This window comes from Balaenoptera physalus (assembly GCF_965194825.1).
Source record: "Balaenoptera physalus genome assembly, chromosome: 1".
NCBI lineage: Eukaryota > Metazoa > Chordata > Mammalia > Artiodactyla > Balaenopteridae > Balaenoptera > Balaenoptera physalus.
The window spans coordinates 83663355-83689650 of NC_138882.1; the positions used below are offsets into that span (position 1 = coordinate 83663355).

Consider the following 26296-nt stretch of genomic DNA (forward strand, 5'->3'; position numbering starts at 1 on the left):
AGATGGGGGACGCGGGACAAGGGGATGGTTTTGGGGGAGCAAATCAAGAGTCAGTTTGGGACATAAGGGTGAGCTCCTCAAGGACGGACACATCTATTATTCACCTCGAATTCCCGGGTATTAGGCCCAGCAGGGGCCCGAGGACTGTTGGTGGAGTGAACGATGGGACAGACGCTCTCATGCCTGCTGACCTGCTTTTGTCGGTTGAACGGCCAGAACACCAGTGCTGCTCCTTGGATGACAGGGAAAGCCCTGTTATGTTCTTTCTCACCCAGCGGGTTATCTGCCCAAATAGACTGCTCTGGAGGTTACCCCAGATGAGAGCGGAGAGGCCCACGTGTGTAGGAGCGGGTGGGTGTGTGGGCGTGAGAGAGCACACGAGGGACCCTGGGAGTTGGGGGAGCTTTGTACTCAGCATCTCATCACCGTCCATTCCCTTTACTGCTCAGCGGGGGGCAGGGTCTGGCTGCTGCAGGGCAGTGCTGCAGTCCAAGGGCTTGGAACACTTCCCTGCCACTAACACATACCATTCCCAGATTTCCCCAGACGCTTGGGGTTCTGTTTTGCAGTCAAGGAGTATAACATACAGAAGGCTGAGACGCTGCCAAGGTGTCTGAGCACAGTTCAACCATCCCCTAGCCATGCACCATTCATTCGTTCACTCATTCACCCCCTGTGTGCCAGGCCCTGTGCTGGGCTCTGGGTGTATCATGACAACCAGACAGGTCTGTTCTCGGCCCTCTAAGCTCACACACTTCACATGCATCCATACACCAGTGGTGCCACCACCATCACAGCCACCTTTAGGGTCAGCTAGCGGCTTCCAGAGCACATTATCCTTGCTTCCATCTAAGCTGGCTGAGATACAACACTTCTAGAGTCCATAGATGATGCTGTTATTAGAAGTTTTATCTCCAGCCACACATACGTACTTGCTGGGGGTTCAGAGCAGTGATGCTTATAAGGGACAGAAACTGACAAGTGCCCCCAAATAGTGAATGACTGCGCAAACTATAGGCATAAGATGGGAGAGCAAGATGTTATCCAATAAAAACGCCAAGTAGGTGGGATTATACTGATGTGTAATGAGATGGGATTTAATGTGTCTGTGAGATTTCCTTTAGTGAAATAAACAGAACGTAAAAAGTCAGGTACACACTAATTACAACTGCTCTAAAACCTATGTACACACACCATAATCTCAGTTTTGTAAGGAAAACGCAATGTATTGCAAAAGACTGGAATATGCCAAATATTAACAACACCTGATTTAGGCAGAGAGTTAATACATGATTTTTCTGCTTCTTTATTGTTTTTATTCTTTCCAGACTTTTTATGATGAGCAAGCTATTACTATGAAAATTCAGAAAAGTAAATAACTTTAAACACTGGAACCCTCCTATGTCTACACATTGGCAGAGATCAGGGATCTACTTCCAGGGATGTAAGAAGAGCTTGGTGATCACTAGATTCTGTTGTCCACACTTGTAATAAAACATACACTGATATTTGAGAGCTGGACTAAGTGGGTGCTAAGTGCTCTTTGGCTCTGAAGTTCTGGGATTCAAGTTAATTCCATATAAGTTGAGAAGCTCACCATCTAGTTAGGGGAGCAGACGTATTTATTTATTCATTCAACTCAACAAATATTTATAGAGTTGCTGCTATGTTCCTGGCATTGTTCCAGTTGCTGGGGAACATAAACACATAATTACAATGCCACGTGTGAAGTGCCGCAGGAGAATTCCCTTACAAAGTGTTAGGGGCACACAGCAGGGGAAGCAGCTGACCCTTTTGGGGGCTGTGGGAGGTCATGGAAGGCCTCATAAAGGAGGCTTATTTGAATAGGGTCTTGAGGGATGAATAAGAGTTCTCTAGGCAGCAAACAGAGGGAAACAGAGCTTATGCTAAGTTGAGAATTATTTCTGGAGAGGCCTATGTGTGCTATGAGGGAAGATGGAATAAAGAGATTGTTTATAGACTCTTGTCCTCATCCCAGCCACGGAAATCAGGATAAGAAGTGAGTTCAAATATCTGAACTCATAAAGTTAGAATAATTCTTTTGAGTCGTGGCTGTTTCTTCTTCCACTTTTAACTGAGAGTCATGCATGTTCAAGACCTGTTTGAATAATGACCCCTTCGACCCATCAGTACAGCCTGGTCCAGGAACTGGAAACATCTGGATCCTGCTGGGCTGGAAAAACATTGTGTGACCCCTGGATTTCTGTCCTCGTGCAGAAAGAAGGATGGCTGTAAGAAGATGACCTAGGGCTGGAAATTCTAACTGGTAAACAAGAATCCTTGAAAAAGTGATTGTCAGGCATCTCCTGTCTGTCTGGTTCTGTTGCTTGTCTTTCTTCCCTCCTTTTCTCAGTTTCTTATTTCCTCTTTCTCCTTTCTCTCTCCTTTGTCACATCTACCTTCCTCCTTTTTTCTTTCTTTTTCTTCTCTCTTTAGTCTCTTGGTCTCACTCTCTGCCTCCTGTTTCTCTGAGTGTTTCTGTCTCTCTTGCTTTGCATATTTTCTCTTTCTTTTCGCCTAATCTCTTGCCTGTCTTCAGGTCACCTCCTTGGTTTTCTCCATTGAAAGGAGCCCCAGCCTGCCTTTGAGGGGATTTGGGAGGGCAGAGTTGGTGGGATACTCTGAGCTTGTTTGGCCTCCCTCAACAAGCATCTCTTTTTAAGGAGTCTGAATTTATAGTGTGACAATATAAAGAGCTCTTTCATTCTGGCTCTCATATATCCCTACTTGAGCAGAGACATTTCCAGACAGATAATCATCAGGCTTCCTACAGGAAATTAAAGACCTTGGCGCTGTGTAGCTGCTCATCTCACCTTCGTGGCGCATTAAGTTTCACAAAAGGCTTTGCTTCCCTGGTATGTGATAGAACACATCTTTGATAAGATTTATTTCCCACATCTCTCTAATGAAGGTGGTCGTGTGTGTCTTCTAGATAAGCAAGCTCACAACAAGGCCAGAGGTTCTCATTTTGGTGCAGGAAAGGGTGCCTCACCTTTCTTATCTGGATTACAAGGACACTGAGCTGGCACCGTGTCCTCAGGGTCCACACTGGGGGCAAGAATCCTTATGATGAGGTACATTTGGACCTCTGGCTGGCTTTGCACATGCGGCACTTGCCTCACTTCTTTCTTGAATCCCCACTTTGTCCACACACTCTAGTCAGCATCTTCTTTAGAGGAAGACAGGCCCCAATCTAGACAACATGGTAATCCCACTACCGTGGGATTTGCCAGGGATTGACTTAGGTTGGAGCATGCAACCCATTTTTAACCGGTGAGATGTGGAGGAAAGTCTAGGGACTTCTGAGACAGTTTTCCGTATTACTAAAAAGAGATCCAAGACAGGGGTGCTTCCTTTTATTGTCTCTGGACTTTGAAGTGTGATGGTGGGATGCCTGGGGGTGCTGCAGCCATCTCGTGACCATGAGGGAGTGGCCAACATGCTGAATGAAGATGGTGGAGCAGAAAGTCAGAAAGAACTTATGTTCACGGTGACACGTGCCATCAAATTAATGGCCCCCGAAACTGTCTTACCTCTGGAGTTAGCGTGTGTCCTTTTTTTTCCCTTTGGCCACACTGCCTGTGGGATCTTAGTTCCCCAACCAGGGATTGAACCAGAGCCCTCGGCAGTGAAAGCACTGAGTCCTAACCACTGGACCGCCAGGGAACTCCCTAAATGTCCTTGTTTTTAAACTGTCTTGAGTTGGGGTTTGTTTACTGGCAACTGAAAGTATCTTAGCAAATACAGACAGGGAGGTCCAAGATGGACCCACCATGTTTCATAAGGGAAGTGTGAGTTCACTGAGAGAGGGGTGGGGTGGGGAAATGAGCTTTGGGATCAGGTGGCTTCGCTCTGGAGCACCAGCTTTGTTGCTCCTGCTTATGACAAATCACGGGCAAATCACTTAACCTCTCTGAGCTGTGGTTTCCTTGGCTCAAAATGAGTATTGAGTACCACACAGATGCTCAATAATTGTCAGTTCTCTTCTTCCTAGATATGTTTCTCTTCCAGCTATTTTTAAAGGGGCAAGAGGTGCCAGGAGCAGAGAGTTATTTAATGACATTTCAGTGCTGGGGAGAGTTTTATACAGAGACCATTCTGACTCCTTTACCTACAGTTGATCCAAGTACAAATCACATCTCTAATGCCAGCAACAGCGCTGAGGGGGAGGCAAATACACCCGATTCTCCATTCTCCATGGTGATGAGAGATGTGGATAATTGAAAACAGCAGATAATCCCCGAACCTGCTTTGAGTCACTGACTTCCACCACCTCCCCCAACATCACTTTTTTGGTGCAGCTGACAAACTGCCACATGGATGCACATCTCTCCTCTTCTCTCTTCTGGTGCATCACTTGGCAAAGCTGCTTCAATACAGCCAAGCCCAGGGCGATGGAGGAGAGGCAAGGGGGCTGATGCTGCCTCCCCAGCCAAGAACAGCCTGGAAGCTGCATGATTGAGCTTGGCCTTGGAGTTGGGCTCTGTCTACCCCTTGGGCTAGTTTGACTTCAGTTTCTCCAAGCTCCTCCAGGTGGAGATGAGCACCAGAGATGCAGGTTCCTCGCCTCCAGTGGGCCCCACTCAGGCCAGTCAGTGCACAACTAACTTCACTTGTGCTCAGAGCTCCTTTCCTTATGTCACTCATTTCTTGGAAAGAGGGGTGACTTTTCCTTCTCCCACGCAATGGCATGAACTAAAATGAATTGTATGCATTGAATTTAGAGCTTTTGGATTCGTGATCCAGGTAGCAGTGACCCTCTTATTTACCAAAGTCCCCTTTCAGTCAGTGAAACACTTTACAAGAAGGATGAAAAGTGAGGTGAGAAAGAAACATTTATTGAGTACCTATCACGTGCTGGCCGTGTGCTTAGCATTTCACATCTATTACTTTGTGGGGAGACCAGATCTTTCCAGTGAGAACTCGTCTAGCCTGAAGTAGGAGATACTGGCTGCTTGCTTGTCTCTGGCAACCTATTCTGGAAAATTCCTGCCTTGGTACCAATAACACACAAATCAGTTTCCTCCAGTCCTAGACCCGGGGTTCAGGTCTCTCAGGATCTCTTGCTATCTTGTCCTTTCTCTCTACACTAGAAGTTCGATCGGATGAGATCTGTGGGTCTGGGAGAACTGGACAACCTGAAACTTCTTGGTTGAGTGAGGGGGAGTTGCTGGCCTTCTTGACCTTTATCGGGAGATGCAGAAGTGCCCCATTGATCAGAGTCAAGGCTCACAGCGCTGGAAGCAGCTAGGATAAGATCTGGGGGGCTGCCAGGGCAGGCTCTCATCCCCTTTTCTCTTCTTTCCCTTCTCTGGCCTTTCTGGCTGGTTCAGAAGCTTCTCTAATGGAAGTGAAAAGAAGTAAGTAGGAAGCCATAAGAAGTAGGTAGGAAGCCACTGGCCTTTCTCACCCTCTGGGGCTGACATTTGCCGGATCCTGGAGCCGCCAGGAGGCTTATTAATTACTAGGTTTGCAGGAGGAAAAAGGTATTGTATTCAATACTAAGAAAGAGGATTAGTGCTCATCAGGCCCCCCGGAGCTCCCACAATGGGCCACAGGGATTGCGAGAGCTGCAACTTGTCATAAAATCAGTTCTGGGAACATAGTTTCGGAGACAGTCAGAGGAGGCAAGGTTCCCTAAATTGTAGGAAAAGCTCCTCAGTTAGAATAATGGCTTTTCTTCGGCACATACTCTTTCTGAGATGTACAGCCTTATCCCATTCCCTTTCTGAGCATGACTTCCAAACACCAGATGGGAAAATGGCCAAGATGAGGGTGCTGGGCCTTCGGAGTCTGAATGTCAGTTATTTAATCTTGGGCAAGTCCCCTAGGCCTCTCGTTTCTCTTTGTAGAATGGGGACGACAGGAACTGCCTGGCAGAGGGTCACAGGGTCAGTGAGAAGTGGCTGCACGATGTCTGGGGCTTGGTAGGTGCCCCCAAACTGTTGATTGAATCGGTTTCTGAACTATGATCCAGGCCTGGTATTGGGGCAATGGAAGAAGTGTCCTTGAGCAGCCCACATGCCCCCTTCTCCCCATCCAATGACAGGCAGCCTGGAAACCCAGAATGAAAATGTTCTCTCTTCTCTTGACCCTCCAGAGAGTCCACTGAGCTCATTAGCAGGCAGGGAAGATTCCCAAGGTGGAGGGCAGAGGCCAGGTCTGGAAGGGCTAGGCTGGCGGCCCACCTGATCTCATGTGTGTAGGGGACCTGTGCTCATAGGCACTTTCCAAAATTGAGGTCTCCCCACTTCTTTGGTGTCTTTCCTTTTGTTAGAAAAACTTACCAGAGGCTCTAGACTGGAAAAGGGAGTCCCAGGCTGGGCTGTGGCTCCCATCAATGGGGAATTCGTCACTGCACTAAGTGTCCAGCTAGCAGTGGCTGGGCCTCCTCCTGTCCAGCACTGCAGACCCCCAGCATTCTGTCCCCAACGTCTGTGACAAGGATTATCTTTGAGTGCCCCGTGGTCCAGGATGGGGGGTGATTTATGGTTCTCCTGAGGTGTGGGTTGGAGTTCCACTTGTTATAAAGTCAGTGTTGGAGTGAGTCAGCCCAGCTGACTGCCTTGAACCCACTTCCTGGGATGACCTCATGGCCCTCTTTTCAGGGTAAGTCTTGGAATTTCCCTTACAAGTCTGGGGGAGAAACAGCTTTCTGTTCTGCTTCACTGTATTTAATGGCAGAAATTTAAAAATGAGAGAAATAGTGGTAAATGTGGGGGTTTGGAAAAGTTTTTGATCCCTCCCTTCATCAATCTTTTTCAGCCTTTTAAAAATATATGTATATATGTGTAAACCCATGTGTATACATATATGTGTATGTGTGTGTATGTGTTTAGGTCTCTATCTATATCTGTATCTATCCATCTCAAGGGTCTTTGGGGATAGAGTTGGGGCTTCCCTGGTTCATTCACACGCTTCCTCCAGGATTAATGAATGTGGGGAGGGAGCTTTTTGTAGTGGTGGTCAGGGCACAGCAAAGCTAACTTTATCCTCCTAATGGCTGAGCTCTGAGACAAGCCCAGCCTCCAGAAGGCCACTCTAGCCACCAATGCACGTGTTCAGTGACTTGTAGGGCCCAATGTGCTTTCCCGTAGGCCCTCTCTTTAAAGGTTCCTTGTGGCCACTGCGGGCACTGGAGGATGAAGCCAGCTATCCTTCCCAGAAGCGTGTGGCTTTTGGTTGAAAACAAAGGATGCTCCACGTTGGACCTGAGTCCATGGCTGTATGGAATCTCGTGGTCTTGGTGACCTGGTCTGATGTGTAGGTGGGCAGCTGCGGGACATGGGTAGAGATGACAATGTTCCGATTTCATGGTGGAGAGCCCAATAGTGGAGAAAAAGCTCTGGTCTCAGGGTGGGGACAAGAGTAGCAGCAATGGCGTCCTGATCTCTCAGAGGGGCTGTTCATGGAGGTGATACACTCTGGTTCTCGTGGCAGAGACAGGACTAGAGGTGATAGTTCTCTGGTCACCTGGTGGGATCCTAATGGGGGGCGCACACGCTCTGTTCTCATGGTGGGGAAACTAGTAGTGGTGATAGTGATCTGATCTCCTGGGGAGGATAAATGAAGGGGGCTGTGTGGCAGTGGGGAGCTGCGGTGCTCCTGTCCACAGGGCAACAGGGGGTCCAGGAGTCCAGCTCAGAAAATCTCCTGGACCCATGTTTGTTTTTATGTAAGAGCAAAAGGGCTGTCGAAGTCTTTCCCTCAGACACTGCTCATGCACACAGCCATGGGGCCTAGATTCTCCCTTCCCTCGTCTCAGAATCCTGCCTGAGAGGTGCTGGCCATAGTGATTAAGTGTCCGATTTGATGGGGATCCTGTTAAGACACTAATGCTCTTCTAATTCTGGCTAAATAGGCATTGGTTTTGTTGATCTACCTACACAGGTTGAGCTTGTTGCTTCCAATTTCAGGTGATTTCCATCTTGTCACTCTCTCCTTCCCACTTAGCCCATCTAATCCTCAGGCTCTTCCAGCTGCCTGGTATCTCCTGTGAAGCATCCTGCTGCCTCCAAGGCTAGGCAATTAGAGACTCAGACTCCAGCAGGGAGGGCGGCTACGGATTATTACTGAGGAGGGAGAGACTGAGTGCAGTGTCCATAGCAACCCTCCAGCTTTCACCTTTACCAGGAGAGAAGGAAGGCAAAGGAAGGCAGGAAGGCAGTGAGATTCCTGCCCTTTTGCATTATTCATATCAAAGTGCTGGGCGCGGAAGGCCTTGGCTGCTGACTTTGCCCTGTGAATGTGGTGTGGGGAGAAGGGACTTTTTCTCATTTAATAGCAGCGACTTGGAGTGGACGTGTAGCTGGGAGCTTGAGTTTGGGATGCACGCAGTGAGACAGCAGGGAGGGATGTAGTGAGCTGTGCTGTTGGGTGTCCAACAGCTACTGAGAGATGATAGGCCCCCTGAAAGGGACACATCATATCAAGGGGATCCTGATTCAAGTCCCAGCTTTGTCCTTAACTCACATGTGAGCTTAGGCAAGTCACCTCCCATCTCTGGGAGGTCTTCTCTTGCTAGTAAGGCTGGGCCCTAGGCATCTGTGTGGTCCCTTCCAGCCCTCTCATTCAACGGTTTTATGCTGGCTTACCTAGGACAGATAATAGGGGTAATATGTTCTTTCCCTATGGTGGAAAAGCTCGAAGAACCTGCCAAATAGAGGCTACCTTTGCAAAATGTTCACAAAGGTAAATCCTGGCACCAGATGTGGTCCCCGAGTCTCCACGGAAGGAGGCAGAAAGTTACGGGCGCAGTTCCCTTTGGGGATCTCCCTCCGCGCCTCCCAAGGTGCCTGGAGTGCAGAGCTATGTGCATGTGCCACCAGCAGAGGTCGCCACACTCCTCACAAACCCGCCACAGGTTGCTGTGCCCCAGGTGGGTGCGCCCCGGGTGAGCATCAGCTGGGGTCTCAATCTCAGAGCCAGAGCTGGGCGGGGAGCCGCCAGGACCTTCCCGCTTGAGCTGCCACTGGTCACCTGGAGTCTGGGAAAGGGCTGATGGCACCGGCTGGCTCAGAAGGCTCGGGCTCAAGTCACCAGCCAGGCTCCGGGGATCTGTCCTTCACTCTCGACCCTAACTGTAGGAGGGTGGTTCATCCAAGGCTACAGAGCGCTGCTGTGTCCCTTGGTGCCTGGGGCCTGCGGCTGCCCTGGTTCTTGGCCTTCTCTTGGGCAGCCTAGGTGCCAGCTCTGGGTTTGGGAATCCGTTAGAGGTTTTTTTTTTTTTTTCCTCTGAGCCTTTTGGGACTGAGTCCAGGAAGCTGACTTAATCAGTAAATCTTAATTGAGAGCATGTGCTGTGCCAGGCACTGGGGATTCAGCAGTGAATAAAATAGAGAGTCCACCCTCAGGAAGCTGAATCTCTGGTTGGGGGGAAGGGTGCCATCATCTACACAGTGTGGGGCTGGGAGTGGACACCCACCCATCCAGGACAGGCCAGTGATGGGCTCTCTCCACTGACTTAGCCTTGAGCAGACAGGCCTTTGGACCTGCCCTGACTCTAGGGATGAGGCTCAGATGCTGAGCCCTGGCCAAACGGGTCTACACGGGCTCTCCCCCAGCCACCAAGGTCCGCCAAGCTCGTTGCACTTGCCCAGTCCACACATGTAGCACTTTACAGTTTGCAAAGTGTGTGCCCCTATACCAGCTCCCTGTGAGCCTGGCAAGGCCTCATGGTGACAAGATGTTGGTGCCCTGTACCCGTTTCTCATGCGTTCTTTCCAGATACTGTATCAGCACCTTTTATTTGACCTTTGACCCCTCAAATAAATGTTCCCTTCTGGACTGATCCATGTGGCCAGAACAGCAAGTTCTCACACCAAAGCCATGGAGAAGTGGTGAGAAGCATTTAAAAATGTATCTCGTTTTTCACAAAACAACCACGGAGGGAGGCATGAATTGGTCCAGTTTTACGGGCTCAGAGTGGTGCCGTGTGGTCACCGGCAGGAAGATGGCAGCTCTAAAGCACATGTATTGGAGTTCCAGCCCAAGGCTGCTCCCGGCACCCCTGCCTGCCTGCTCCACTCCATCTTCTCTCCATGTTCAGGACCAGCCCTGCCTGCCACAAAGTTTTTGGAGCAAAATCGTCACCCTTCTTTCAGACAGGTCTCAGTGGAGCTGCTCTGTTGAAACCTCCCCCACTCCTTTTGTCAAAGGGGGTTTCCTGGAGGACCTGGGTAGGAGTGGAGGGCAGGAGGAATCTTTCCTCTGGAAGGGGAAGAAGCCCAGTGGTGGTGGCTGAGTGGAGGGGTGACCTGCAAGTGGACGGTCCAGTTTGGCTCATGGCGTGGCCTCTTCCCTCCTTTGAGAACAAGAGCAAACCAGTTGCCTTCTCTGGAACTTAACTCAGTTTCCACATCTGTAGAATGGGGATACTAATCTAACCCCACTAGCTTGTTGGGACCACATTTGCACAGAGCAGGCTTTCAGTGAATGCACTGGGGTGTGAGATGTTGAGCTGTACGTCTCTTTTATAGCGAGACCCATATGAAGCACAACAGTTTCAGTTTTTCTTTAGCAAAGCAGGATACTGGAGGAGATGGTGTGAAGCTGCCATAGGTGGGTAAGAGCGGTTGGCGGGTGCCCTGGAGGCAGGTGGGATGTGCTGTGGTCCTGTCTCACTCTTTCTGCCATGACTTGGAGGAGGGTGGGTGGGCTTTACTTAGGAGACCCCTCACCCCGGGTCTGGATGTTCAGGGACTCAGAGAAAAGAAGCATGGATGAGAGACCTACACTTACAGATCGGCGCTCATTGTGGCCAGTGGCGCAGGTAAGGGGCAAGCATTGTGTCCAGGGTCAGAGTGCCCTGAACTCTCATTCATGCATCAGTTCACTCACTCACTTCCAGATTTAACACACAATCTGTGTGTGGGGTAAGGTGCAGTATTGTGTGTGTGTTTTACAATCCACACCACAGGCTCCTGTCCCCAAGGAGCTTATGGTGTAAATTAAAAACAGGGGAGAAAAGTCACGTATACAGAGGACTCCAATACAAGGCAAGAGGTGAAAAGTATCCCCAGAGAGATACAAATAAAGTGCTAAGGGAATTCAGAAGAGGAAGATGATGTCAAATTAGGGGGAAGGAGCAGAGGAGGGGAGGTGTGGGAAGGCTTTGGGTGGAGGCATCACTGTGCTCTCCTTAAATTCTAGTGGGACTGGACACCAAGTGAGGGGTGAAGTGGCATTCTGGGCAGTACAAATGGGGAATGGGAAAGAGCATGAGTCTAGTGGTCAGAAGGATCCAGGTTCAAATCCACGACTAACTGGTGACCTTGAGCGAGTCACTTCAACCTTTCTATACTTTAGTTTATGGGGGCGAGAGTGTAAAGGATGGAGCAATAGAACCTTCCTGGCCTGCCTTCCAGGGCTGCCAGGAAGTGCAAATGGAGTACCTTATGTGAAAGCAGTTGGAAAACTATAAAGTGCTAGCAAATACAGGCGTTGTTTTTATTTTTAAAACATTAACTGATCCTGTAACAAAGCTCCTAGATAAGAACACAATGATGACTGAACCTGAATGGGCTAATGAGCTGTTCAGCCCAGAGCTGTCTCTGACCCAACCATCCAGGGTCTGAGGGAGGTGTCATTGATCTTTAAGATACTTCTATTCTTAGAAGGTTAAGGATAGCCCTTAACCACCACTAGCTTTTCTAAAAATCCCGCTATTTTCTGTCATTGTATCTAAACTCCATCCATCCACCTATCTATCCATCCATCCATCCATCTATCCAATAAACCTATAATGAGTATATCCACAGCCAGATAACCCTGATCAGTGCTGGGGATACAGAAAAAATTAGACCCCTTCTCTGTGCTCAAGAAGTCTACAGCTTAGTGGGAAATACAGCTATATAAACCATATATCATTCCTTTTCTTAAACCCATTTTCAGTCAGTTCTATGTTTTGGGGGTAACAAGTTTCACAGACCACAGATTATGGGATTTTAAAGCTGAGTGATCTTAGAAATTATCTCTTCTATCACACTCATTTTACTAATGGGGGAATTATTTGTATGGAAAGCACTATGACTTCCTCTTATTTGCCTCAAAGTGACCTCTCCAAGGTTTCAAGTTCAGTTCAGTTCAATGAATCTTTATTAAGCATCTATTAAATGCCAGGCTCTGTGTAAGAGCTGCAGGTCCGATGATGGAGAAGACATAATTCCGGCCCTCACAGGGGTCACAGTCTAGGGGGAAAAGGACACACAAAGAGATAACAGCTATAGTGCTTGATACTGAAAAATACAGGAGAAGGGCCCCTGATTTGGATATGGGGGAGCTTGGGAGAGGCTTCCCAGCAAGAAGTCCTGTGAGCCATGTCTTGAAGGGCAAAAGCAATGTGCTGGTTGAAGATGTACTGGAAGGGCTTGCCAGGCAGGAGGAATAGCGTGAGCAAAGGCATGGAGGTATGAAATAGCATGGCTTGTTGGAGGAACCATAAGAAGCTGGTGGTATTGGGACTTAAAGAAGGAAGCGGTGAGGAATGAATGTGGAAAGGAGGGCAGGGGCAGAGCACCAGCACACCTGATGTGGAGCTGGTATGGCCAAAGGCCACCATTACCTTATTGGGTTTCGTGAGCATGTCCTTGTTCACTTTCCCTGTCTTCTCTGGGCTAAGAAACTCCACCACATCCCCTTGATCTTCATCTTTACAGACTTAAGAGGCATAATTTATTTGAAGGAAGAGCCTATCCTTCAAGGTGTGGATTTGGACATGCAGGAAAAAGTCAACCCTGATGTGCTGGTGTAAACACTCCCATCATCGCTGATTGCAAGCTATCAGTGTGACATCACTGGTTGTAGAAGAGATGGGAAGAGATATACACCTTTGGCTTTTAGGAGCCAGTACCAGCCACCTCCAGCACACCAGCTTCTGGGCAGCGTGTGTGGCCCGGTGAGATAGCCCACTACTACTGACTTGCATGATGTCGGGACCCTTATCACTCCCATTATATAGAGTAGGAAGCTGAGGATCAGAAGGTAGTTATCCTGCCTGTGGTTACACAGCCACTGCATGGCAGAGAAGGGCTCCAGCCTGGGCAGTCTGACTCTAGAGCCCGAGCTCTAACCATGATATCATTCACTTCCCATTCCCATAGGGTGGCTGTATTGAAGGGCATGAGCTGCATTGGTGGCATTAGCTGTCAAGCTCCAGCCCATTTCCAGATGAATCTCTAATCTATCTTTGGCTCTGGTATAGTTTAGTCCCCCACCCCCACCAGGTGTTTCTTATCCCCATCCATGATAGCAGGACATATTCTAACAGTCCCTATGGGATCCAGCTGGTACAGCCGGGATGGCCCAGAAAGGTCAACTGAGGCAGAAGACAGGTCATAGCGGTGGAGTGGGCACAGAAATGCCCAGACCTGGAATCTGCCCCTAAAAATTGATTTTTCACAGCTCAGATGCTGTATCCAGCACTGAGAAGCAATACTAACAGCATATTTCTGCTACTAATGACATAGTAATGATAATTTATTAGGAAATCATTAAGCCTAAGTATATGATCTGGAGCCTTGAACCAAACAGGTGGCTCTGTTTGGGGATGGATGGAGGGCAACCAAGAAGACAGAAGGGAAGGGGAGAGCAGGCAGGGCATGCTGGAGGGGGTGAGGTGGAGGGTACCGGAGGGCCGGCATGGTCGTGAGAAAACACATGAGACCCCAGCTTGTGTCTGAGCCCCAGCGCTATGACTTGTAGTGGCAGGGGGTGTGACCATGTCATTGATAATAATAACAGTAATCAAGATTATCGGGTGTAGTTGTAATTATTCAGGTTTCTGGGGTTGTGGCTTACAAGTACTATTTAGCTCTCAATCATTCGGGCTGAGAGGGGATTGGAGAGGTGACAACTGACATACGGAGGATACTCTGGGCTCTTTTGATGGGAGCCCTGCTCCTTCCTGACCTGGCCACTTGCTGCTCACCATTCAGAACTGCTTTAGAACCTCACTGTGTGTGGGCATGTGTGTGTGTGTGTGCATGTGTGTACGTGTTTGTGGGCCAGTGAGTGCACACCTATGTATATAGGTGCACCTGCATACGTGTATCTGTGTGTGTGTGTGTGTGCATGCATGGCTCTCCTCCTCTTCCCCCTTCCTACCAGGGAAGCAGCTGGACAGAGGCCAAGGGGTGATGGGGGAAGCAAGAGCCAGGCAGGAAGATGCCTCCCTCCTAAAACCCCAGGTGTGCTTGGGGAATCCCATAATGGCCCCTTCTTCACTGATCCCTAAGTCGGCTGCTGTTAGAAGTGGAAATGAATTCAGCTGGGTCCCATCTTTTTGGAACTCCCTTTGCACACAGTGGGAGCTTAATAAATACTTGATGATGGTTCTGAACCTGGGAAGCCAGCAGCTGTTCCCAGCTCTGACTCTCAGGGCTCCATGGAACAGATCAGGTGGGGAGCGACCATGGGGGTTTTCAGTCTTCCTTCCAGACCTTCCCATGACTCCAAATCCAGCTGGAGCCATAGCGCATTTCACACATCCTGCTTTGGGGAAGCCAGTTCTTCCTCCACAGCTTCTCTCTGGCTCTTTCCCACCCCTCATCTGAGCAATATTTATGGAGCAACCACTGTGCACTGAGCATCACAGTGGAAAGGCATCCTGGGAGATGGTATAGGAGCTGTGGGGTCACACTGAGCTGAGTTCGAATTCTAGCATCCTTAATTACAAACGGGGTAACGTCTGGCAAGCTACTTATCTGTGCTTGAGTGATTTTTTAAAAAACGGGTTTCCTCTGTAAAAGCAGAATGATGACATCATTTTCACAGGGTTGATGTGAGGCTTAGAAATAACAGACGCTCCTGCACACATATTGCAGGCAGTTCAGTATTTACCTGGGGTCAGGAGGATGTGGGTTCCCTCTGCTTCTGTGACCTTGAAGTTGTTACTCAGTATCTCTGAGCATCAATTTGTGAAATGGGAACACGATGCCCACCTCCTTGCGTGTTTGGAGGATGTAGCTGGATAATATGTGTTAAACAACCTATCGCAGACCCTAACCATTAATAACTGTCTTCCTGCTTCTTGCCCCCGCATCGGGGTGCACAGCTCCCCTCCTTAGGAGGACCTCTGCTCCTCCTCGCCACCGCCCCGCGTGCGCGTACATCCCGTATCGCCGTGCGCTGACGGCTTTCTGCCATACCTGTCAGAGGAAAGAGGGCAGCTGCTCAGCTCCCGGGTGGGGAGCGGAAACTACATTTCCCAGCCTTCGCTGCGCTGTCACTGGGGCTGGGAGCGGAGCGCGGCAGGCCCCTCCTTCGGGGTGGAGCCTATGCGGGGGGCGGAGTTAGGAGGTGGTTGGAGAGTTAAGACAAGCCAATGAGACCAGCTGCTAATAAGTGGGCTTGGCTTACCGTATAACAGTGGCAGGAGGAGGAGAGCAAAGCTATTGAGCCAGCGAGGAGTGAAGCTGAGCCTGGCCTCACACGCTCCTAGAGGACCACCTCCTGAGACAGAGTTCTTTTTCCCCCTTCTTCTTCTTTCTCCAAGCTCCCCTCCTGCCCTCCCTCCCTGCCCAGTACAATGCATTCTTGAGTGGCAGCGTCTGGACTCCAGGCAGCCCCAGAGAACCGGAGCAAGCCAAAGAGAGAGGACTGGAACCAAGACACTCTGGTGGGGGAGCTTGGATGCCTGGCTTCCTTTGAGGACATCTTTGGAACGAGGGTGGCTTTGGGGTGGGGAGTTGTGCTGCAGGGAATCCAGCCAGGCCCCAAGATGGACACTTCTGGGCACTTCCATGACTCCGGGGTGGGGGACCTGGATGAAGACCCCAAGTGCCCCTGTCCGTCCTCCGGGGATGAGCAGCAGCAGCAGCCGCCGCCGCCGCCGCCGCCGCCGCCACCAGCACCAGCACCACCAGCAGCCCCCCAGCAGCCCCCAGGACCCCCGTTGCAGCCTCAGCCTCCGCAGCTTCAGCAGCAGCAGCAGCAGCAGCAGACACCGCATCCCCTGTCTCAGCTCGCCCAACTCCAGAGCCAGCCCATCCACCCTGGCCTGCTACACTCCTCTCCCACTGCTTTCAGGGGCCCCCCTTCATCCAACTCCACCGCCATCCTCCACCCTTCCTCCAGGCAAGGCAGCCAGCTCAATCTCAATGACCACTTGCTTGGCCACTCTCCAACTTCCACAGCCACAAGTGGGCCTGGTGGAGGCGGCCGGCACCGGCAGGCCAGCCCCCTGGTGCACCGGCGGGACAGCAACCCCTTCACAGAGATCGCCATGAGCTCCTGCAAGTACAGCGGCGGGGTCATGAAGCCCCTCAGCCGCCTCAGCGCCTCCCGGAGGAACCTCATCGAGGCTGAGCCCGAGGGCCAGCCCCTCCAGCTCTTCAGCCCCAGCAATCCCCCGGAGATCGTCATCTCCTCCCGGGAGGACAACCATGCCCACCAGACCCTGCTCCATCACCCCAATGCTGCCCACAACCACCAGCACCCCGGCGCCACCGCCAGCAGCACCACCTTCCCCAAAGCCAACAAGCGGAAAAACCAAAACATTGGCTATAAGCTGGGACACAGGAGGGCCCTGTTTGAAAAGAGGAAGCGACTGAGTGACTATGCTCTGATTTTTGGGATGTTTGGAATTGTTGTTATGGTGATAGAGACCGAGCTCTCTTGGGGTTTGTACTCAAAGGTAGGGGCTGCAGTTTCTCTTTATACCTTGAACAAAAGGAATATGTAGGTAGCAAGAGAGAGAGCGCGCGCGAGTTGGGGGGGGGGTTGGTGAGAGAGAGAGACAGAAAGAGAGAGAGGGAGAGAGGGAGAGAGATTGGGGGAGAGAGAGGGATGGTGGTGCTGGGGAGAGGCGTTTGCTCAGTTATATGGAACACTCTAACTTCCCATGGTTTTCCTGCTTAATCCCGGGAGAATTCATTCCTTGCTTCCTTGGGAGGGGGGACATCCCCACACACTGTGTCTAATTTGTAGACTCTGTGTTAGGGAGGATTAAAGAATCCCTTCTGAGAAATCATCTTTCCTCCTGGCTCACTCGTACTAAAGCATAACCTAGCAGTTTAACGCACCAATTAATTACACTCTGCCTTGATGTGCTTGCCAGTTCCTGTGACTTCCCCTCCTCTCCTCCCCTCCCTGCTCCACTCCATCTTCCCGAGGATAAAAAAGAAATAAATGTCTGGGTGGGGGGGTGGGGATTCCATGCCAGTCCCTTCTCTCTCTGTCTTCTCTCTCTCTTCCCAAGTTTCTGTTTCCCTCCTCATCCCTGAGAGACTTAGGGCAAAATAGAAAAGCACCCGTGACTTGAGTCTCCTGGGGGCATGGGGTAAAAATATAGGTGGAGGAAATCAGCGGTCTTTTCCCTCAGGAAAGAGGACTCAGAATAAACCTGCTGCTGCCTTGTAAACATCCCCTGATAAAAATGGCTACAGGTGTTACCCGGGCAGAGCAGATGGGCGCCGCCTTGGCATCAGCTGGGGTGGGGGGGGGGGAGTCCCTCTTCTTCGGATGGGATGACAGGGCTTCCTGGGAGTCCCCGAGAGCTCATGCCCCCGGCTCAGCCCCAGTTCTCCCCTCCCACCCCAACTCCTTCTTCTCGGGATAAATAAGGCTGAGTGTGTGAGTGCGCGCCCCGATGGAGAACGGCGGCACGGCTTTAGCGGGGGAGCTGGCCCCACTGCCCCAGCCTCTGTCCAGTCCCAAGACGGAGGAGGGGGTTTCCCTCCCCGAGGGGGCTTGGAAATCGCGTCCTCCAAGGGAGTGGGGCTTGAGGAAGGTGGGTTTCTGTCAAAGCTCTGCTGGCTGGGAGCCCTCCTGCTGCGAGCTTGAAGGCTTGGAGACCTGGGGAGTCACTGGGCAAGTGGATTTTTTTCCCACTCTACCCTTCACCCCCAATTTGTTGGTGTGAGTGTGTGTGTGCATGCTTACTTGTTGTTTGGATTTCTCTACTTATTTGTCATTTGGGGCAGCGGGTAGCTGGGAGGGGTTCAGCTGTTGGAGGTTTCAAATAGAGCTTGTTTCAGGCTGGGCACAGCTGCTGCGAGACTGTCACATTCCTTGTTGAAATCCAGCCACAAAAACCTAGGAGGTGCTGATCGGATTTCCCCCATTCCCAGCCTCTCGCTAGCTGGAGCAGAGGATGGGCAGATTTGCCCGCTCTGGAAAGGGGTGGGGCAGACCTGTCAGATGACCTGAATAGCCAGAATCAAGACTTCCAGGTGGAGGGTCCCCCAGGGACCTGGCTGCTCAGAGGGGACTGCCCCAGCCCAGGGCAGCTCCTGGAAGCTGCCTTCGTCTAAATGGCTCAAGGATTTGAGCCCCTCCGTGAGCCAGAGCGAGTGGGGTTTCCCCTGGCATCGCAGCTCACTTAGTCATTCCCTGTAATGAGCCTCTGAATCTGCGGGTCCTTCTGCTCGCTGCCTTCTCCCGCTGGGCGCTCCGGGACAGGGGGCTGCTAGCCTCGGCAGGCCTGGCAGCCGCCCTGGGCACAATCCGGGCTCCCTCCAGGCACCCCCTGGGGACCAGGAGCCCTTGCTGGGGGAAGCTGACGAAGGCCCAATTGCTGGGGGGTGGGGAGAAGACAAGCACCCTCTCTTTTAGTGAACCCTGTGGTCAGAGCTCTTAGGGGAATGGCTCTTCCTAGAGACAGCTCCCAGCGTGGGATCGGTCTGTGCACAGTTGTTTTAATGGGGCGGGAGGGTTGCTGCTAGAGCAGGTGCCTCCCTGATGGAGTATTCAGGGAAAGGGGCTTTCCCAGAGCCGGAGACAGCAGACTCTGGCGCGAAGGAAGGGTGAGGTGATCCAAGGGGTGGGCTTTGCCTAATTTTAAATTGATGACCCTCTGGCTAATGGAAGGAGGGAGGGGGCATCAACCCGGGAAGTCCTGCCTGCCTCAGCTCGTGAGGCGGGCACCTCCTGTGCACCTTGGGGTCGGTATCGGTTGTGATGATCAGGGCTCGCTTTAACCTGCTCACCCGCTCACCAGCCCTTCCATCCTCTATCCATCCGGGCATTGAGTCATTATTGGAACAAGTATTTTCTGGGTGTCTGTGGCAGGCCCTGTGGACCCAGGAGGGGAGAAGGTAGCTATTCCCTCTCCTCCTGGGGGCAAATAGGATTGTTTTAAAGAAGCAGACCAAAGTTTGAATCCTAGCTCTGCCACCTCCAGTGTGTGATCTTGGACAAGCCATGTAGCTTCTCTGAGCCTGTCTCCCCAGCTGTCAAGTGGGGAGAGTGAATTAGTGTAAGGCACTCCATACAGGACCTACTGTTATTGTTATTAATGATGAAGATGAGAGGAAAAGAGATGTCTTTTTCCTCTGTTATCTAACTCTGGCTCCAGAATTAGTTGGGGCCTTGATAGCTTGGGAACTAAGACTTGTCACTGGAGCGAGTTGTATCTCGGAGGGGAGATGTTCTGAGATGGGGCTGGGTCTTCTGACTGGAAACCACCTATAGCATGGGTCTGTTGTAGGGGAGGTGAACATTTGTTCTCCAGCCTTGCAGAGAAAACGGACTCTGTTGTGACAAGAGGGTTTAGGTCAGAATGAAGAATCAACAGCTGGGGGAACTCAGAGATGTTCAGTGGACCCTGGGGAGGGATGGGTAACACCCTCTTGTGCTGGAGAACTCTCTGTGTCTGGGTGGCTTTGCTAACTGGTCTGGAAGCAGGAGGGTGGACAGGGGGGCCTCAGGCACCCCACCCAGACTGGGTTATTCTGCACTGATGGTGGCAGTTCCCACTCAAAGGCCCTGGGGAGAGGGACACACTTTCTTTTCCCCAAGTGATGAAGACTGCTAACCTTGTGCTTGAGCTGCTGCTTTTGGAAGTTCTCTGCTCTTTTCCACGGGGCTGTGGACTTCCTGTTTGCCTGTCTTTGGCTGATATCTGTTACTGGGGGAGGAATTCACCACACAGGCCTGGCTCTCTTGAGAAGGAACATGGCATGACCCCTGAGTGTAGTCAGTTAATGCAAAAGGGAGCCAGCCTGAGAAGGTAAGAAATCAGGATGGAATGGTCCTTGGCTCTGCTCTCACAAGCCTCAGGTGATGATGGGGAAGGAAGATGGGCTGAGGTAAGAGGAGAGCTGTTTGTGATCACACCAGAGCTGTGGCTCCTGATGGTACTGGGTTATCCCCGAACCGAATGAGCGCCCAGGTGATTTCCTTATGGGTGGATTTACTCTTGAGGCCTTAGCCACCATGATAGGCCAGGTCTAGAGGTCCTGTTGAGGCATCTTAGTGGCATTGTCTTTACTACATTAGTGCTGGTCAGGATTAAGGAATGAGGATTTGGGGAGTCTTTCTTGGCATGCTATATTTTCTTCCAGAGCTGGTTTGAGGCACACCCACTTTGTGGTCTTACACTGCCTGCTGTGCTCTTTCCACTTGAGTCCAGAGAGAGTTGGGGACTCTGTGGATGCCCCCTCCCCACCTTGCCATCCTGCTGATGTCTGAGCTGGTGCCTCCATCCAGCTGGCAAGTCATCGGTGGGCCTTGTTTCTCAGGGACCTCGGGCATCGGGCTGTGGGGTCAGCCCAGGGGAGGCTGGGAAATGCTGGGGCAGCAGCAGGGTGGTTCTCTGTTTCCACCAAATTTGCACAACCTCAAACCACTTCCCCACCCCTGGCCTCACAATCTGTCTGAGTTTCACTGCCCAGGTAGAGCCCATTCTCTGCCCCTCTTGTGCCCCGCTCCTGCCCTCCCCACCAACTTCCTGCACCTCCGCTCTTCCCGCTCCCCCTGGGGGCCTTGTTGCTGGGGTCACCCGGGCCACTGGTGGAGGAGTGGATATGCTGGGGCTTCCCTGTCTACTCCATGCGTGGCTTCCTTTCATCAGGCCACCTCATGGGAGGCCACCCTGAAAAGGGCAGCCTTCTCTGTATGCCCTGGGGAGCTCGGTCTCCTGGCCGTTCATTCTTCCAAGAGAGTGGGGTCCCTTAGGGCCAACTTGTATCTCTTTGCTGACCTCACAGAGGTCCACCCCCAGCTTCCAGCCTGAATGATTGAGTGGGCTCACCGGTCCCAGCTCTTCTGTTCCCCTGCCCTCCCTGTCATGGAGGTCTTGTCTGCAGAAGGGCAGAGCAGCAGCCGAGGCTCAGCTGGGTGAATTGTCTACACCTCCTGACAGACCCAGGAGCCACTTTGGGGTACGGGGGTGACTGTGGGGGGATGTCCTGATGATTGGGAGCACATGCCTCAGGGCACTCGTGTCTGTGGTTTCAAGCATGCTGGGAAGGTAGGAATAGGTCAGACTCCTCTGCATGGAGCCTCCCTGTGGGATGCCCTGCAGGACAGGGTTGCAGAAGGCAGGAGACTCTTTATAAGCGACTGGCTAGAGGTAGGAGCCTGGGAGCCAGCCACCACGGCCCCAGGCATACATTTTATCATCACACCCAGTGTCTTGGCCCAAGGAGGGCAAGAGAGACTCTGGGAGCGTGAAAATGAGCCCCTTCTCCCACCCAGGGTGGTGGCGACTCTATTTATAACCTTTGTGGACAGTCTGCAAATGAGCCAAATGTTTGTAACCCACAGAAGGGACAGCTAACTTTTATATATGCTTCTCCTTTGCATGTCATGACACTATTTATAACTGTCCCGGGGGAAAGACTTCATAACACATCCGGACTTCCCTTCCCCATGGGCAGTGCTCCCTGCTGCTCCGGCCCTGGCATCATTGCTAGGGCATTTATCGGCTACACAGGCTAATTAGAGAGCTGGTGGATGGCCTTGTATTTCCCTTATTGAGCTTGCAGGAAGGGGGATTTGTGAGGCCAGGGTCCAAAGATCTGCTCTAAAAAATATAAGGTAAAGAAAAACAAAATGAAAAGCAATTGGAGTAACCTCTGTGGTGAAGCTGAGGCCGGGAGAGAGATGTAAAATCAGAACTGAAAGGTTTGGTTTTGTTGTGGTTATTTGTAAAGCATATTTGCGGGAGAAAATGAGTGTGTACTAGAGAGAGAGGGAGAGAGAGGGAGAGAGAGAGGAAGGGGTTGTTGAGGGCGGCTGTGTATTGATGAAACACCGCCTTCCTCAGCTCAGTGGTAGGCAGACCAGCACGTTCATTCATTCGTAGTTGTTTTTCTTCTCTTTCTTTCAAAACCCCAAAGGCAGAGAGAGAAAGAAGAAAGCCTCCTATTCCTCTTTAAATAATGATTCTAAGACTGCACTGTTCTCAGGAGCTTTGGGGAGGAAAATTCTAGTGCCTTTTTTTCTGGTAAGGAAAGTCTGGAGGAGGCTGACGGGTTTTTGGGTGCCCTCTCCCCCGACCTTGTCATTCCACCCCCAGGAGCTCAGCTGGGCTCCAAGAGCAAGGAGGGGAGGGGGAGCTGGGGGCAGGGACCACCCTGCTTTATCTCTGGGCCTGGCACTGCATGGGCCACGAATGCTGCTGGGTGATAGGAGTGGGGAGGAGGGGACCATTTGTGCCTCCCTGGGCCGGCTTTATCCTCAAGAGTCCTGGAGGTAGGGGGTGGTCATGGCCCCCTTTGTAGATGAAGTCATGAGGCCAAGCTGACACTGCTAGTGGGTGGTGGCGCTGGAATAAGAGCCCAGGCCCATTGGACTCCCAAGTTTAGGCCTTTTTCCTTGCCTGCTGCTGCTGGAGAAATTGCTTATCATTCTTAAGAGACAAATCAAGGTTTATGGGCCTGAGAGCCTTGATGCAAAATGTTGGGACGGGATGAGCTTTACCGAGAGGTAGGCAGGAAGAGGCTTGATGGAGGGTGGGAGATGCCAGTGCAGGTACCCAGAGGAGACAGTGTCCTGGGGGGTGGCCAGGGCAAGGGGGTGGGGCCCTGGGTGCAGCCTGGGTCCAGGGTGAGATGTGGACAGGCCCACTGTCCGTCATCGGGATGCCTCCTCACCTGGAGGCCTGGTAATACCGCCCCAGAGTGGTGCTGGCAAAGCTGAGAGGGTGGAAGGTGTGGAATTAGACCCCTCCCTGCGAAGGCCTGGACCGGGCGGGCTCCTGACGCAGCCACGAAGTGCTCCCCCTCCACCCTCGAGAGCCAGCAGGCCGGGACACTTCCACGCACGGCTCCCTGGCCTCTTGATCCTCCTGTGAGCTTCCTGTCGCCCTCCTCTCCCCTTTCCAGCACCGGCTGCAGGGCTACTTACTGGGGTGACCCGCGTGGGCTCAGCATCTCACATCCAAGGTATTTCCATGTTTGTTTTTCCGCAGGGTCCCCGCCTCGACCCGGGAGTCGTTACAGTCAGAGTATCTCACAGATGAGAAAACTGAGCTGCAGAGGGGTTGAGTGGCTACTCCTGGTGCCCGTGTGAGGAGAGATGGTTCTAGAACACGAGCTCAGTTCCCCAGTGCCTTGCTCGTCTCTCTGTTCCAAACCCCACCACAAACCTCTGCTGGGGATTTGAGTGAGGGAACCTTCAAGGGCTTCTCCATCCCTGTTTCTAGAACTTTCTTCCACATCCTTGAGTCCCAGTTTCCTACTTCCCTGGCGTGAGGCTTTGTTTCGCTCTGTCAGTGGCAGTTAATGTTAAAGAAAGGCCTGTCTCTGCTTTGAAGGAGCCCTCAAGAGGTGCCTGCACCTCTTGCTTCTGACTTGTAGTATGGCCTTTGTCAAGTCCCTTCACTTCTCTGGGTCTCTGTTTCTCTAGCTTAAAAATGAGGGCTGGACTCTGATGCTGAACTCCCTTCCTGCTCCAAAGCTTTCTGATTCCATCAAACATATATTTGTTGCCGTTCTATCACTAAGACAGCAAGCCACAGTCTTCCAACTCCTGTTCTCAAGGGGCGTCGGGCCTGCACCCAGGCCCCGTCCATCCAGGCTGGGCTGCAGTGGTGTTGGCAGCTCTGAGGAAGCAGGCAGTCATTCGGGATGTTGGGAGGCTCCCTGTAGGAGGTGGGGTGGCCCCTGAAGTGTTAGACAGACCAAGATGGCGGGGTCATGGGCAGGGGGCCTTTCTGAGAGTGAGAACGTTGGCAGCCAGGGTACAGGGTGCAGAGTGAGTAGGGAATGGAGCAGGGGCAGCTTGGAGTTCCCGCCATGTGGTATCCACAGGGACAGGTAGGGAGGAAAGGGAAGCCTGGGATTTAATATTTAGTTGATAACTGTAATTGCCAGGGGCTCAGAGTTCTTCCTAGACTTCTGCACCCTCAGACCCTGAAGACCCGCTGCTCTTCTTTTCTCAGAGGCAATACTGATTGGCAGAGGTGGCCTGGCATGGCAGTTGCAGCCGTGGGCTCTGGGTTCGCATCCAGACTCGGCAGCATCCTAAGGGGGGGGTCCTCAGGGAGTTTCCTGAACCTGGAGCCTGTTTCTTAGATGTTCAGAGGGAATCACAGCCCCTGCCTACAGCACAGCACCCGGGTCAGAGCTGGGCGCACACTGAGCCCATCAGCTGTTGCTTTTGTGAGAGCAGTGCTTAGAAGATGGTGCTGTTAGCCCCGAGTCCCCAGAGAGCCGTGGAGGGCGCGGGTGCATGTGTCACCCTCCACACAGGTGGCTGTAGAAAGGGGCTCCGGAAGAGGCGAACACGTGTGGAGCATGCCCCCTTTCTCCTAAAATCAAATGGCTTTACCTTCGGTCCTGTTTCTGCCTGGGTCCCTGTGGGTGTGTCTGCACAAGTAAGAGGGAAGCAGACTGCTCCCTGGAAGGTGGGGCTGCAGTGGTGGCCTGGCCTGGGCTTCTGGAGCCTTCTTACCTCATGGGACCCAGTTATTCTACACTCAGCGTCAGCAATCTGTGGCCTGGGCACAGCTCGTTGGGTGTGGACCTGCAAATCGGACAGGTGGAGAGAGGACAAAAATAAGCCCAGGGAGCCAGGCCAGAGGCCGGGACGCCCGGAGGAAGGTCAGGGGGACACACGATGACCAGGCAGAATGAGGCTGAGAGCACGGATGACAGCGAGAGGGCCAGCCAGGAGGCCTTCCTGGGACAGAACTGGGCAAGCAAAGAAAGCTAAGGCTTTCCTGACATGTCTTCAAGAGAACATAATTTTTCCTTCAAGACTTGTGATGGGGTATCGTCTTGAATTCAAAAGGTTGTGAGGGCTTGTGAATCAAGGTTCTCCCTATCCTTTCTGCTCTGGCAGGTGTTTAACTCTCCCAACCAGGCGCCAAGGAGCATAAAGAGCAGCTGGGTTGGGGAGGGATGTACCAGGGGATCAGGGCTCGCCCTGCGTGGAGGCCATTTTTTTTCCCCAAGGCCTGGTTGTAAGGTAACCAGAGTTGTATTCTGAGTGGAGCCGTGGTGACACTAAATGAACAACATGCAAATGATGTGTGAAATAATATGCAAATTGGCATCTGTTATTTTTGAGTCAGCTTGTTGGGCATTTTTCTTAAAGGACAGGCATTTGCTCAGTGTCAAATGAACAGAAAAGCTGTCTTACAGGACGCTCCCACAGGGGCTGAATGGGCTGGTGCCTGCCCCTCAGAGCTCACGGGCACCAGGCCTGCCAGCCAGCATCTTCAGAATCATTGATGTTTAGCTTGAGCTGATGAATGGAGAAGCCCAGAAAGCTGGGGGTCTTGGCCAGGACCACCCCACAGACAGCGAGGGGGAGGAGACAGGTGATCTGCTGGCTGACCGTGGGGAGTAGGGAAGAGACTGCACTGGGGGCTAATTCTGGCCCAGCCCCTTGCTGCTGGGTGACCATAAGGCCAGTGACTCAAAGTCTCTGAGCCTCAGTTTCCCCATCTGTAAATGGAGAGGGTGGCATTCACTAGCCTGGTGAGAACTAAACGTGATAATGGTTGGGTAAGTGGCCAGCCCAATGGCTGGCACATCCCAGGCTGCCAACAAATGGCAGTTCTTCTTAGCGCCTTTGCCTGAGTTGGCACCTGCCTGCATCCTCGCAAGGTTCCGCCAGCAGGGATTTTTGCACAGCCTTTTCTCCCTTTTAAGAAGATTTCTGATTTTAACAAATTGGGGCTTAGCCATTTTCTCTCTCTTCTGGCTTCCATCGGGTAGGATGTTGGCTTGCTCAGTCAGTCCCCGAATAGCTCCCACATGTGGGAATGCCCGGAGCCACAGACATGGGTGACGTCACCTTCCTCTAGGATGAGGGCTTGGGCAGGGCGTGTTGCTGTGGGTCGGGCTACTGCCTTTGGAGGGGCTCAGAGCTGGATGGCATTGGTGGGTTGACCCAGGGGAGGCCTCCTCCAGGAGCAGCTGCTGGCATATCTGGCCTGGTGTGGTACCATACCTCCCTGAATGGCCAAGCTCCATGGGCCCACCAGGTGTGCCAGCCTGGGTGACATGGCCCCTGTACAGGCCTCCCACCTCAATGAGGAAGGCAGGGCAGGGACCATCCTCTTTACAGGATCCCAAGGCCCAGAGAAGTTATGTGACTTGTC

At 52.0% G+C, this 26296-nt stretch overlaps 1 protein-coding gene across 5 annotated transcripts in view; it reads left to right on the plus strand.

The window, feature by feature from the left end:
- Positions 1-3143: 3143 nt before the first annotated feature.
- The window catches only part of KCNN3 (potassium calcium-activated channel subfamily N member 3), a 192747-nt gene continuing 169594 nt past the window's right edge, over positions 3144-26296 (plus strand). For 2 of the 5 annotated variants that reach the window (XM_082435565.1, XM_082435566.1), the window contains exon 1: positions 15373-16654. In XM_082435565.1, coding sequence (XP_082291691.1) covers positions 15740-16654 — 915 coding nt within the window. In that variant the 5' untranslated portion in view covers positions 15373-15739. Of the gene's footprint in view, positions 6631-15371; positions 16655-16745; positions 17750-26296 lie in introns of those variants that run through there. The other 3 variants (XM_082435569.1, XM_082435567.1, XM_082435568.1) reach the window with 3 other exon arrangements.